This window comes from Callospermophilus lateralis, chromosome 4 (assembly GCF_048772815.1).
Source record: "Callospermophilus lateralis isolate mCalLat2 chromosome 4, mCalLat2.hap1, whole genome shotgun sequence".
NCBI lineage: Eukaryota > Metazoa > Chordata > Mammalia > Rodentia > Sciuridae > Callospermophilus > Callospermophilus lateralis.
Window position 1 is genome coordinate 162,892,585 of NC_135308.1, and position 14,383 is coordinate 162,906,967.

The 14,383-nt window shown below is 65.2% G+C and overlaps 1 protein-coding gene across 2 annotated transcripts in view; it reads left to right on the plus strand.

Moving 5' to 3' along the window:
* The window catches only part of Prr5 (proline rich 5), a 45,452-nt gene that overhangs the window by 25,791 nt on the left and 5,278 nt on the right, over window positions 1-14,383 (plus strand). For both annotated transcript variants that reach the window (XM_076853371.2, XM_076853372.2), the window contains 3 exons: window positions 4,875-4,955; window positions 10,649-10,697; window positions 11,913-11,970. In XM_076853371.2, coding sequence (XP_076709486.1) covers window positions 4,875-4,955; window positions 10,649-10,697; window positions 11,913-11,970 — 188 coding nt within the window. The remainder of the gene's footprint in view (window positions 1-4,874; window positions 4,956-10,648; window positions 10,698-11,912; window positions 11,971-14,383) is intronic.

Sequence of the window (14,383 nt, forward strand, 5' to 3'; positions counted from 1 at the left end):
ATGTGGGCCAAGGCTTCCAGGCTGGCTGAGGCTGGCAGAGCTGCCCTGGGCCCCCTGAAGGTGTCCACGCCTGGTTCTCAGCACTGTGGACGTGGGGTTCTCGGGGCAGAAGGGACTTCGCAGCTGTCACTCAGCCAAGGGTCTTGAGATGGGAGGTGGCCCTGGACTGGCAGGGGAGGCGCTGCGTGACCACAGGGTCAGAGTCAGAGAAGGGGTGACAGAAGCCGAGAGGCCTTGAGGACAAGGACAGAGCCAGGAGCCAAGGAACAGGGGGCTCTGGAAGTGGAAAAGGCAAAGAGGGTCCTCTTGGAGCCCCAGCCTGAGGTCCCCACCCCACCTGAGGCTGAGCCAGCCAGGCTGAGGCGAGTCGGCCGCCTCTGAACCACGAGGACAGATCTGGAGCATTTTAGAAAATTTGTGGCACTCAACCCACCTACTGTCTATTGGCACCAAGGATCAAGCCCAAGGGTGCTCACCACTGAGCCACACCCCCAGGGGTGCTCCACCACTGAGCCACACCCCCAAGGGTGCTGGACCACTGAGCCACACCCCCAGGGGTGCTCCACCACTGAGCCACACCTCCAGGGGTGCTGGACCACTGAGCCACACCCCCAAGGGTGCTCCACCACTGAGCCACACCCCCAAGGGTGCTGGACCACCGAGCCACACCCCCAAGGGTGCTGGACCACCGAGCCACACCCCCAGGGGTGCTCCACCACTGAGCCACACCTCCAGGGGTGCTGGACCACTGAGCCACACCCCCAGGGGTGCTCCACCACTGAGCCACACCCCCAAGAGTGCTGGACCACTGAGCCACACCCCCAAGGGTGCTCACCACTGAACCACACCCCCAGGGGTGCTCCACCACTGAGCCACACCCCCAGGGGTGCTCCACCACTGAGCCACACCCCCAGGGGTGCTCCACCACTGAGCCACACCCCCAGGGGTGCTGGACCACTGAGACACACCCCCAGGGGTGCTGGACCACTGAGCCACACCCCCAGCCCTTTTATTTTTTATTTTGATATGGGGTCCCACCAAGTTGCTGAGGGTCTTGCTCTTGCCTCAGCCTCCCAAGTCCCTGGGATCACAGGTAGGTGTCATTGTGCCCGGCACTTGTGGCCCTTTGTTACAGCACCCATGGGACACCCACATACCCAGCTTTTCTCCCTCCCCAGCCACAGCCAATCAGAACCCAGCCTCCGTGGGTGGGGGACTGGGGCGAGACCAGAGGCAGAGGTGGCCCAGGGTGGGCAGGCCATCAGGGGGAGCACATGGGCACACCTCTGTCCCCAGTCTGTCCGTGGCAGGTGGGCCGGAGCCCAGGTGTGAATGGGCTCAGGTGCCTGCCACCTGGACCCGTGAGCCTCCTGGGAAGGGCCCTGGACCCCTTGCAGGCTTCCAGAGGACCCAGGGGGCCCACTCCTGCCCACTCGTGTGCCACGTGTTCCTGGCTGGCGGGGCGGGGTGCCTCTGGGTACTAGGGTACTCACCGAGCATGTGGACGGCCCTGTGCTCTGCCCCCAGCACCAGAAAATCCTGGTGACTCGTGGGTCCTAGGAGGAGCCAGGCCAGACTGCTGCTGGGGGGAGGGGCCCGCCCGCTGGGGGCCAGGTTGGTCTCTGGGGGGTACAGTGAGGAGGGGGCCCTACCAGACACTCCGTCTTCTCTCCAGGCCCTCTGGGGCCTGGGAAGATGGGACCCTGCCTCCTGGGGGCAGCCAAGATCCCCAGCGTGGGCCCCCTGGGACCCCACCTCCCTCTTCAGCAGGAGCCTCTCCCCCCGCCCACGGGCCCTCCATCCAGCCCTAGGGGGTTACACTCAATCCTGGCTTCTCACCTGTGCCTACCCGCATGCAGTCAAGACGTGGGGGCCCCAGCCCTGGGACTGGGCCACCCTCCTTGCAAATGGGAAGCTGCCCTGCAGGGGGACATGGGGCCAGGAGGGACCTTCTCCCTGCTGGGTGAGGGGCTCCCCCTCTGGCCCACCAGGAGTCCCTGGGGTCCTTGGGTTTCCACCAGAACATCTGCAGATGCCTGGGCTGGCTCTGCCCAGCTCTGGTCTAGGAGGCCCTGGCTGGACAGCTGGGGTTTCACTTCTATTTTGGGGGGATGACGAGTCACACGAGGACCTCCGGCACTCCCCACCCTTCCTCTCCCTCCGAGTGGCACAGAAGGTTGTTTTATTCACCCAACTGGGACGGTGGGAGAACGTGGAGCTGGAGAGGGAGGGGGTCTAACCTGCGCACCCCAAGGGTCCGCGTGAGGCATGGGGAGGCGCAGCCTGCGGGGTGGGGACCCTGGGCCAGGGTCCCATCTCAGTTCTGGCTTTGCTGGGTATCAATGGTGGCCTCTGTTTTCTTCTATGACCTGGAGCCTAGCGGTCCCCGCCGCCTGCTGGTGGTTAGTAGGAGGAGGCAGAAGACCACCCATCCATGGCCCAGGCAGGTGTGGACACGCTCTCCTCCCTGTGGCATACGCCTAGGACCACTCCCCGTGAGCAGGCACTGCACACCCCACCCACCAAGTAGAGGGGATGCCAGGCACAGGACTTAGGTGGCCTGGCTGTGCAGGGGGCTGCAGGAAGTTCGGGGTCCACTGTGGGGTCGGGGTGAGGGGACAGGGACAGCAGAGCCTCGGGGGCATGGCCCGCAGCCCTGGAGGCCTGTGGCAGGGGTTTAAGGGCTTTGGACACTCACCCTTCCTGGGTCCCCCTCAGGTGGGGGTGCTAAGAGCCAGGCAGCCACCTTCTTCCCCAGGAAGACCACTGACCGGCTAGCTGCCCACACAGGGCCAGAGAGGAGGCCCTGGCCCTGAGGGCAGGGAGGTGACCCTCCAGGGACAGGGAGCAGCTGGGGCGGGCCCTTAGGCAGGAGGGAGGACCTTGTCCAGTTACCTCTGGGCTGGGGACCAGAGCAGGCCGGGTCCTCCAGAGGTGTCTTGGGGAGGGGGAAGGACAGGCCGTCGGGTGGGTCCCTGAAGACAGTGGGGCAGCACAGGCCACCTGTGCCCAGCTGGCCCTGGGTCCTCCCACACTGGTGTCTTCAGGCCCCTTCTCCCCTGGCCTGGCCTTGGCCTGGCTTGAGTCCCAGCAATGGGACCGCCATGCACAGCAGAGGGGCCGTGCCCCAGGCCCCAAGGACAACCTCGGGCCACAGCCCTCCCTGAGCTGCCATTCAGGGCCCAGGGACCGGCCAGCAATGCTGCCACCTGCCACAGCCTTGAGCTCCTCCCCTCCCGCGGCAGGCGGAGAGCTTCCTGCCCTGGGGATTCCATGGTGGCAGCTGCCCTCTGGGACCCGCCTGGCCCCGCCCTGGGTGGGCTGGGGGCAGACACACAAAGGGGACGTCAGCCTAGGTGGTCGGCAACAAGGCCAGGGGCACGTGTCCAGCTGGCCTCTGGCCTGGCACCAGTTGTGGAGCCCCTTGGCATTCCGGGGACGTGAGGTCTGGGGACGGAAACCCTACCCAGACCTGGCTCCATGCAGGGACCCTGGCTAGGTGGAGCGTGTGACGCGGGTCACCAGGTTGCTAGCTCTGCGTCGTCTGGCATGGGACTCAGCCTCTCTGGCCTCGGTTTCCTCATCTGCAGAGTGGGCAGCCAGTCGCAGGAAAGGGTTAATGAAAGGACACCAGGAGCCCCCCTGCTTCCTGCTGTGGTGGCAGGTGTGGCCAGCTGTCCCTCCAGGCCGAGGAGTGTCAGTGTGGCAGCTGCTCTGGTGCCGAGCTTCAGTGACAGCCAGCCCCCGCTAGAAAGCCCTAGAAAGCCGTGGGCCCCCAGCCCTGGACTGCTCCCCACTGGGGACTCAGTGGTGGCAGGACTAGCGGGGTGCTGGCGGGACACTGGCCTGTGAGTGGTGTTGGGCAGAGCAGGAGAGCTTCCTGGAGGTGGTGGACAACTAGACCCAGAGACATGGCCCAACCTGGGGGCCCTGTGCTTTGTGGGGGGGGGGCCTGGGGCGCAGGAATGTCACACACGGGGCCTTGGCCAGGGAGCAGCTGGCCAAGACAGGGTGGCCGGAGGAGGATGCAGGCAGGCTTCCCGAGGGACTGGACTCGGCAGGGGAGTCGAGCACGTTCCCGGCTCTGAGCCAGAGAGGCAGGGTCAGGAGCAGGGCCTCCTTCCTGAGGGTCAGGTGCTGGAGGGAAGGCGGGATCCCGGGGAACCCGGCGCACACCGGCTGGTGTGGGCAGGCGAGGCGGCCGGCTCTGTGCAGAGCCCGTGGCCAGGTGCAGCGAGCACGGGCACCAGAGCTGGGGCCCACGGGCTCCCCTGGGGGTCTGCATCCGACCAGTGGGCCGGGCCCAAGCCACCACCTCAGCGAGAGCCGAGTGGTCACCAGAGTCCCCTCCGGCTTCAGAGGGGACACCCATGGACCCTGCTTTAACAAGCTGGGGCTGAAGCCCTCGGGGCTCTGCTGACCACTCTGGCTGGGGCCACCTGGAAGCTGGTCCTGGTGGGCTGGGGAGCCAGGGTCACGTGGGGTAGGGGGTGGGTGGAGGTGGAGACGGACCCAAGGCAACAGGCCCTGAGCAGGCCGGTCAGTGGGATGTGGACACTGGGGGCAGGAGAGGCCAGCAGCGTGTCCCCCACCCATTTCCAGCCCAACGGGGAGGCTGGGAAGGAGGTGGGGCTGGCCGAGGCTTGGCCGTGGCGGGTGCAGGGTGCCCAAGCGGCCTGCAGAGGTGACCAGGAGGCCCCTGACACAGGCCTTCGCTCCACGGAGGCCAGGGCTGAAATCTGGGTGTGCACAGGGCCCTGAGGGGCCAGCCAGCCCTGCCCGTCCCTGCCCTCCCCCTGCTTTCGAGGAGCTGAGCAGGAAAGGGGGGGACAGGGGGCCTCTGGGTGGTGACCCTCCTCTCTCCCCGGCCACAGCATCCACAACGGGGTGATCGCCGTCTTCCAGCGCAGGGGGCTGCCCGACCAGGAGCTCTTCAGCCTCAACGAAGGTGTCCGGTGAGTGTCCACCACCTCCTGGGGCCTGGCGGGTGGGGACAGCGAGCTCCTGCTGCACTGGGCATTGGTGAGAGGGCAAGGCCTGAGTGGGCAGCGGCCACGGCCAGGACCTGGACCCCTGTGACCACAGCCAGCCTCTGGGCTGGGGGCCCGCGCCTCCACCCCTCCCGGGACGTCCTTCCGGGGAAGCGGGTGGAACGTGGACAGTGGCATGAGATGACGCCCTTCCCTGCCAGTGTGGAGCGTCACATCACGGAGGGCCTTTATTCTGTCAGAGCGGAAGAACCCACCTGCCTAACGACCAGAGGAAAGGCAACGCAGCCCAGCACTCCTCTCATTTCCTGTGAGGAGCAGGGAACGAGGGTGGGAGCACCCTCAGGGCACCACTGTCAGCAGGCAGCTACCGGTGGAAGCCTTTGGCAGAGGAAGCCAGAGCTCAGAGGGGTCGAGCTACTTGCCCAGGGTCACACAGCCCTGACCCATGCTGCCCTGTCCCCATGTGAAAAGCACATATGGAAAAGAGACAGGGAAGCTTTCCCTTGTCACCCGAGGTGAGAGGGCAGGGTAAGGACCGGTGAGCAGGTGCCTGTGACAAGGGTCGGCTGAGCCTAGGGAGGGAAGACGGCATCACGTGGAGAACAGAAACTCCGGTCTCCCTGGCCCCGGTGGGGTTCTGCTCCTGTGGCTCCCCGGGCCCCGGCTCCCCGCTTTCCTTACCTGCGTCTGCTCAGGGAACGGGTGTGTAACAGGCTCGAGAGTCTCCTGGGGCTGAAGCAACGGGCAGGGAGACCTTGGAATGCCAAGCAGAGCTGGCAGAGCCCCGCCCCGCCACCTCCCCACGGCCCCGGCCATGGCGGTCACCCGGCCACCGCCTGCCCCGACACGGGAGAGACCTGGCGGGACTTTGAGCTCCTGCAGGCACTGCAGTTGGGGCAGTTGGTCTTAGCCAGGTGGAGATGGAGCGTCAGGAGCCCTTCAGTAACGGTGACAGGTCTTTTGCGGGAGTTTCGCCGGGCACCACCCTGCGCCCAGAGTGCCCGCCTGTCCTCTCGCCCACTTGGCACTGCAGCCCTGGGCCTTACTGTCTCATCTGGCAGATGGGGAGACTGAGGCATGGGGCCGTTGAGTGACTGGCTCACAGCCACAGAGCCAGTGAGCTGGGACTCGGGGCCTGGGTCCTTCAGAACTGTCTCCCTGGACCAGCTCCCCCTGACCATGTGCCCACCTTGGATCAAGTGGGTCTGGTTGGGGGTGGAATCCACAGTGGCTGATCAGCTTTGGTCCTGTGTGTCTGGCTGGGGCTGTGGAGGGGAGCTGCTCCCTGAGGGGCGTCCCTCGAGGGGGCCCAGCTTGGGCAGGGCAGGCTGGGCAGGCACCTTGCTCACCCCTGCTGCCCCCATGTGTGTGCACGCGGGTGTGCCGGTGCCACTTCTGAACAGTCGACGTTCCAGGTGCACCTCAGGTGACCCCATCATCCTGCCCATGTGGCGAGTGCCCACACACCTGGACTGGGAGACCACCCAGCGGGAGGCCTGTGGTGGACATGGGAACCCAGCAGTTCCCACAGGGCCCCGCAGCTCCAGTCCTGGACACAGACTGGGAGAGACGAGGCCACGGGTCCCACCAGATCCTGTGCACAGACGTGGGCAGCAGCATCATGGCAGCCAGGGTCAGGGACAGCTGTGTCCATCTCCCGGTGAATGGACAGCAAGCCTGACACGCTCTAGCTCGCACGAGCCTTCAAAGCACTGGGCCGAGGGAGGCTGCCCCGCACGTGCAGCCCAGGAGCCCCGCGGGCCCAGCGGCTCCAGAGAGGCTGGGGCAGGGTGGGCAGTGAGCATGGGGGGCGGAGCTCTTCTGGTGATGGACGTTCTCTGGGAGGGCGTGGTGGCATGCACGTGGACGCTAGAGCGACTTTAAAGGGTGCACTTAACAGTTGGTGAGTCAGCCCACTCTGCCGAGTCCAGGGATGCCCGCGGTGTGCAGTGGAGCGGTGACCTTGGGTGGTCCCCTGACGCTGACCACGCCGAGCCCTTCTTGGGTGCTGTTGTGGGAGAGCCTGGTCACACCCTCCCGCTGTGACTTGGGGTCTCTGTACACGTGGCCTAGACCCTGCTGCACGGCTCTCTCCGCCTCCCTGTCCTTCCACTGTCCTGATGGGGTCTTTTGAAGCCCAAAGGACCTTTTGGTCTTGAGGAAGTCCTGGCCGCGTCTCCCCGTCCCCCTCGGCCGCCTTCCTTAGAGGTGCAGAAGTGGACAGCTGGATGAGGTCTGAGGACAGCTCTTGCTGGCTGTAGTCGTGCCCCGTGGGCACCCGGCCTGTCCTGCCGCAGTGGGTCGAGCTCCACTGGCCCCGTCCCCGTGCTCGATGGCCCTCCTGCCCAGTGCTGCGGTCCTCGAGCCTATCTTGTCCTTGCAGGATGCCCCCAGGGCCTCTGTCCCAGGCAGCCCCCCTCTGCGTCCTGGAGGCTGTGCTGTCTGCTGTGGGCTGCGATCAGTGTGTGGCGGGCACTCGGCCGCCTTGTTCTCCGAGATGCCCTCCTTCCTCCTGGCTCCAGCCGGGCACCAGTCCAAGGTGCTGTGGCCTGGCACTGCCCTCTGCGGGCTCCTGGCTCTGCCCAGAGGGCGGCCCCTCCTCTGGGGCTTGAGGTTCGCTGCAGCCCACCCTGTGCCCATCCCCCACAGGCGGGCTTCCTCCGGGTGGTGCCCCTTCCCTGCCACCCAGCGTGGCCCTCAGGTGTGGTGACCTTGAGACAGATGGCCTGGACATGGGGATGGGGTCACAGCTTGGTCCTTGGAGAGCCAGCTGGTTCTCTGAGGGACAGGGAGAGGGAGGAGGACTGCTGGGCAAGAGCTGGCCGGGAAGGGTCACTCGGGCACTGTTGCCGCCATGTGGACTTGGCCCCTCAGTTCTGCCCCCGCTGATTTCACAGTTGTGCGGGGGACGCTGGCCTTGAGCCTGCTAAGAGAAGCCTGGCCAGGGTGAGGCCGGGCCCAGGGCCGCCACCAGCTGGTCCGTGGCTTCCTGTCCCCGAGTCGGGTGCCCTTCCACCTGTCGGGCTGTGAGCCGAGGCCCGTGACTGGCCCAGCTCAGCTGTGGGGACAGCACTGTCCCTCCGACAACCCATGCTGGTGCTGTCTGAACCCCAGGCCTGTGACAACCCAGTGGCCAGGATGTGGAAGCCACTTCATCTCAGGGGCTGGTGTGCTGGTTCCGGCCCGGACACGGAGCTCTCTGGGCTCCGCTGAGGTCTCAGGGCCCAGGGCTGGTGGAGGGAGCCGGGCTCCAGCTCACAGCTGCCCGGGATGGGGAGCTGCCCCAGGGCCTTTCAGGGCCTGAGGACCAGCCTTCTTTACAGGTCATGGCCACCTGCCCCACCCAACCTGAAATGCCACAGCAGATCAGAGGCAGGGACAGTTGGCTTTGCCACCCACCCAAGGGCCCGGGCCACAGCAGGAAGAGTGGCCTCCTGCAGAAGCAAGCCTCTGGGGCTTTTCCTTCCATGTGTTGCTTTTGAAAAATGCAGCGGTTCCTCTTTCTGCTGAGCAGGGCAGCCCCTAAAAGTGTCTGTGTGTAGACACTGCAGAGTGGCCTTGGTAAGCCATGTCGAAGTCTACGACTGTCCTGTGGTCTTAAATACTTTTGTCAAATATTAGGAGCTCGTACTGTTAGTTCTAAATGTATCGAGGAACAAGAAAAATCCCAGCAACTAGGAAGGCCGAGGCAGGAGGATCCCAAGTTCAAGGGCAGCCTCAGCAATTTAGGCCCTGCCTTAAAAAATAAAAAGGGCTGGAGATACAGCTCGGTGGCAGAGCACCCCTGGGTTCAATCCCCAGCACCCCAAGTAAAAGTGGGTATTTGTTTAGGACAATGTGATGTAGCATTAGGAACCTTGAGCGTTTTATTTCTGGTTATAAAAACAGGACCACAGGCTTTACCAAGCTGGGGGTGGTGATGTGCCTCTGGAGGCTGAGACAGGAGGATTGAGGTTTGACGCCGTCTGGGCAACTCAGCAAGACCCTGTCTCAAAGTTTTTTAAATAATTTAAATGAAAAATGTTCTCAGTGTAGTTCAAGCAGCCGTCCCCCCCCCACCAGCACCGTCCCCTTCACCGACAGGCCATCCCTACTGCCGGTGACTCAGCACACGGGTTTTGACCTGACCGCGGTGCGAAAGCCACAGGCCACCCTGCCCTTCACGGTGAACGTGGGGTCAGCACGTGCGCAGCGCGAGCTGCTCCACGCTTGGTTGGAAGCGGGCTTTGTGCAGGTTTTGCTCGGCTGTGGCTGAGGGGAGTTCCCAGCACGCCTGGGTGGGCCAGGATGCGGGTGGTGGGTGAGGTGTGCTTCCACCGCGCCCTCAACTGGCAGTGAGTCTGGGGAGTTTCACCCCCCCCCTCCGTGAGGCGGGAACCTCGTGCCTGCTGCACCTTCTTGGCTGACCCCTCTTTCTCTTGCCCGTTTTGTAAACACCACCTGGGTTCACCACAGGCAGCCGAGTGGACAGCAGAGCTGCACGCTTCACTGTCTGGGCTCCAGCTGGAGGCTGGAGGTTCGGGGACCAATCAGTGACTCTGAAAGAAGTGACATTGCTGGTCACTGATCATGTGGTGCATCCGTCATCTGTGTGATCGGTGCCTGGGAACTGGCGGAGCCGCTGTGCTTTATGTAGTTGCTCAGCTAACGCCAAGGGAACGGAAACTTGGACTGAGCTGTTGGGACTGGCGGCAGCTGAGCCCTGGTTACTGGAACTCATGTCAGCACCGTGCAGAATGGGGCCTAGGATTCAGAACTGGCTTGTTTTGTTTGTTTATTTTTGGTGCTGGAGATGGAGCCCAGGCTGCTCTCCCACTGAGCCCCCGCCCTGTTTACATTGAGACAGGGTTCTAGGTTAGGGTTAGGCTGCCTGGAACTTGTGGTCCTCTTGCCTCGGCCTCCGGCGTCGCTGGGATTCCTGGTGGGTGCTGCTGTGCCCAGCTCAGGATTGGTCTAAAAGTTTCTCTAAAGCAGCTTTTTAAATTGCGGTTTCTGGTCAGTTTGGCTCAGAACGTAAAAGACTGTTGGTGAGGAGGAGCTGGTGCCCGGGTTCTCAGCCTGTGATGGGTGCAGTGGCGTCATTCAGACCTGGAGGCGCCCGGTGGGAGCGGTTGTCAGCATCAAGTGAAAGACGAGTGTCAGATCCTAATGCTGCCGTGTGCAGTGTGGCCTTGGACCAGACGCTTGACCTCTCTGAGCTTCTGCCTCTCCTGCAAAAAAGGGGACCCCGGTCAGCACCAGCCGTGGGTCCCTGAAGACTGAGCGAGCTGCTCTGGAGTAAAGGAGAGGACGCTCGGGAGATGCAGGCTGTCAGCTCCGGGGCCCGGGCAGTGCGGAGGGCCCCGAGCCAGGTGGTGGGGGCCCAGCCCTGCCGCGTGTCTGCTTGCGGCAGCGAGGGAGATGGGTCCTCGCTCTCCTGGGGGGACCCTGCAGCGCTCCTCTGTGAGGCTGCTCGGGCGGCGTGCTTGACGCACAGGGGTCCCGTGAGCCTGAAACGCGTAGCAGGCCCAGGCCTGACGAGGTGACGGCCCACGCGTCCACCCTCACGCTGTGAGCTGCAGGTCGGTCTCCTGCTACCCGGGTGGCTTCAGCCCCGGTCCCCGCTCTGGTCCCCCGGGTGGTCTCCTGCTCACCCTCATCTGCCCTCCCGCCCACAGGCAGCTGCTGAAGACGGAGCTCGGGCCCTTCTTCACGGAGTACCTGCAGGTGGGTGGCACTTGCTGGCCAGGGAGGACGGGGTCACCTGCTGTTGCTGGGTGTGGCTCCGGCTGTGCCGCAGCCTGCGAGGGGAGTGCGCGGACTTGCTTCGCGTGGCTCGGTGTCCCCGTCTAGCCAGTGTGGGGTGTTGTGGTGCTTCAGAAAGACGCAGGTGAGTCTCAGTGACGTCCCTGGCACCAAGAGGACTTGGTGCTGGTGATTGTCCACCCCCACCCAGCGACCAGTGCAGGACCCCAGATGTGGTATTTGGGACACCTGTGCAGCCGCAGGCCTGAGCCCTCAGGAGCCAGGGGCTCGAGAGGTGGCTGCACTGACCCGAGATCACGCAGCCAGGAGGGCCAAGGGCATCGCAGGTGCTCTGAGCTCAGCCAGGTGGTGTGGGTGCCCAGGGCCCCTCCAGGCCCCACACAGGCCCGGCAAGGCACCAGCCCAGGACGGGGACAGGCAGCGGTCCAGCTCACGGGGTCTTAGGGCTTTTTAAAGTTATCACGTGGCAGCCTCACGGGGTTTGTCCTGGGCCACCCCTCGCTGTTCACGGAGACGAGCACAGATCCAGGGGTGCTGGCGTGTGGGCAGAGTCCTGCTGATGTCACCACGAGGTAGAGCCATCTCCCGGCCTCAGGAGCAGTGGCCCAGCCCCCCATCCCTGCACTCCCCAGCCCCCCGTCCCTGCACCTGCCTCTTCTGCACAGGTCACATCCGTGCAGGGGGCCGTGGGCGCTCTCTGGCCGCTTCCCGTCCACATCCTGGTTTTGAAGTCCTGGCTGTCCCCATGAGCCATGCTCCACCTCCTTCTGGGGACACCACTCCTCGTAGGGACGCAAGCAGCATCACGGGTGGGCTGGGCCGTCCCCCCCTCAGCTCTGGGAAGGTGCATAGAGACCTTGCTCTTGGCCGAGCTGCCTGCCTTGTGCCTGGGCCCCCGTGTGTGGCCAGGAGCCAGGTGTCAGGAAGGGGTGCGCAGGGGCCTGCCCAGCCCAGCCCAGCCCTGGAGGCTCCAGGTCAGCCCGCGTCTTGGAGGGTATCCCTGCCGCCACCTCCTGCCTCGTGACAGCCTGAGGTGCAGGCTCTGCATGGTGGGTGTTGGGCCCGGGGCAGTTGCTGCCCCTGAGGCCCAGCTGCTTGTTGGTGGCCTGTGAGGTCTCGTGGGCCTGGTCACTCCAGGGCACACCGCAACAGTGACGACCCTCTGCTTGCTTCCAGAACCAGCTGCTGACTCAGGGCATGGTGATCCTCCGGGACAAGATCCGCTTCTACGAGGGTGAGTGGTGGCCCCACAGCAGGGACCTACCTACCTGCGGCTTGCCTGCTGGGACCATGGGACAGTGGCCCGGCCCTTGTGCACGCCAGGGTCAGGGCCTGCTGGGCTCTCCTTGGTCCCCAGGGCTCTGGGCCAGGGGAGTCGCGCTCTGGTCAGAGGGCTTGGAGGACAGAGTGGCCCCAGGCATCGGACCTCAGGGAGAGCATCCCTCAGCTAGGAGGACCTGGCCACCAGGGAAGGCCCTGCCTCTCCTCGCTGCCCTCGGGGACTAGCTGCCGGGTAGAGCCTGTCCTGGGTCCTGGGAGGAACTGCACGGGACTTAGCGGCTGGAGGGGAGCTGGCTCAGACAGAAGCTGAAGGGACAGAGACAGGGCCAGGAGCCACGGACTGAGCATTGCGAGGGTGGTCAGATGAGCTTTCTCAAAGCCCATTCCCACCTTGTGGAGACTTCAGGTCCTTGTTCCCAAATGGGGACAGTTCAATGGTGATAGGCTGTCTGTGGCCACACTGCAAAGAGGGGTGGTGACAGTCCCAGTGGCCTCTCTTTCTGGCCTGGCAGGAGGCTGTGGCCTTGACCTCTGGCATCCAAGGGCCTCAGGCAGTAGCCCAGGTGCCAGCGCCCTTCGGCAGGTGTGGCATGGGGCAGGGCAGCGGCGGGAAGAGCCCCCCTGTAGAGTCCTGCTCGCCCGGGTGCTGGCTCAGGCTCCGGGGCTTGTGGAGCACCTGCGACACCAGTCTCTGCTCTGCCAGCTGCGCCCCACACACCTGCCAGCCCAGCAGACTCGCAGCTCAGCCCTGGCCACTGGGGGTCGGGCGGCTTCCTGAGCAGGCAGCGTCTGTGGGCTGAGCTGGGAGCACGGGGCAAGCCCAGCCGGGGCAGCCAGGGCCCCTCAGAGAAGGGAGGCTCCATGTGGCCTGGCGGAGCTCGGTCCCCACCTCCTGTGTCCTCCAGGCCTCCCAGCGGGCACTTGGTGGCTGACGGAATTGACAGGGCAGCCTAGGAGGCCGTGTCCAACCTCCCTGGGCACCGGGGACAGCAGCGAGTTCTGGGCTGGGAGTCACCGCCTGGCTGTCAGCTCCCAGGTCCCACAGGCACACCACGTCCTGCCCAGTCTGGGTGCCCCCTCTAGCGCTGTAGGGTGGACCAGCTCCCCAGGGCTCCTCCTGGGTGCTCCCTGCGTGTCCGCCCTGGAGGTCTCTGGGGGCCTGGAGGTGGAGGGATGCAGGGCCTGCCCTGCAGGAACTCGCAGCTTGGGACAGAGACGCGGAAAGTTGGTGGGGTCCAGTGTGGTGGACGTAAGGGGGAGGTGGCCTGGGGAAGGAAGGTCGCTGTCCTTTGGCAGGGCTGCACGGAGCAGTCGGCCTCCAAGGGCCTCGCGTGTGGCGGGTTTAGGGGGATGTCTGCCCTGCCGCCCTGTCCTGCTCCCACCCGGGTTTCCAGAGGAGTGGCTGCCGGCCAGGCCCCAGCTGGGCTGTGCAGGAGGAGGCCGGCAGGGACGGGGCAGCCCTTCTCTGGCCTCCAGCAGGCCCTGGACGCCAGCCAAGCAGGGCCTTCCTTGGACAAGGAAAGAGAGGAGAGGTGGAGGCCGAGGGCTGCTTCCCGGGATGGGAAGTGGCCGAGGCCCAGGCTCTCCAGCAGGAGCCCCGGGAGGCCTTGTGCCCACAGGGCACCACCAGCAGCCCCGCATCCTTGGCCATGGTCCTGGGCTCTGGCCACACCCCGCCAGGCGTCCCTGCGTCCTGCTGCTCTCCCGGGTGGCCTTGGCCACTGCCCTCTGGCCTTCATCATCCCTGTGGTCTCCAGGGTGTGGCTGGGAGCCCTGAACTGGACCGGCCAGGTTCATTCCTGTCCATGGGCTGCACGATGGCTCTCAGCACCCTTGGGCTGAGGAAGGACCTACCCGGGTGACAGCCCTCATGGAGCCTGGCTTCCCCCTGGGCCCAACAGCCCTCCCTGCACTGCTGACCCCGGGTCCTGGGGCCCTGGGTCGGCGGTCAGCCCGGCCCTGAGGTGTCATGTCCGAGCAGACGCCGAGCTGCCTGTCCCCGCGACCCCATGGGGTGTTCTTCAGCCCGCTGCACAGAGGGCACCCCTGAGGGCTGCTGAGGAACTTCCCTGGGCCACACAGCAAGGCGCAGAGCAGCCCCTGACCGCCCCACAGCCCCCAGGTGCCCACTCAGCAGCAGCCCCCAGTGGGATCCTGGCCCAGGACAAGGCTCCCCTCCTGGGCTGTCGGCCTGCGGCCCTGGCCGGGGCCTCGGTTCTGTGTTTTACAACATCTGCTTTCCGCAGCGTTTCCGCCCCGTGGGCTGGAGAATGGCCTGAGCTCAGCGGAACACTGGCCTGGCCGGCGCCCAGGGCTGCCCCACGGCCAGCCCCGGGACTGAGCAGCCTTTCTTCCTGCACGACACA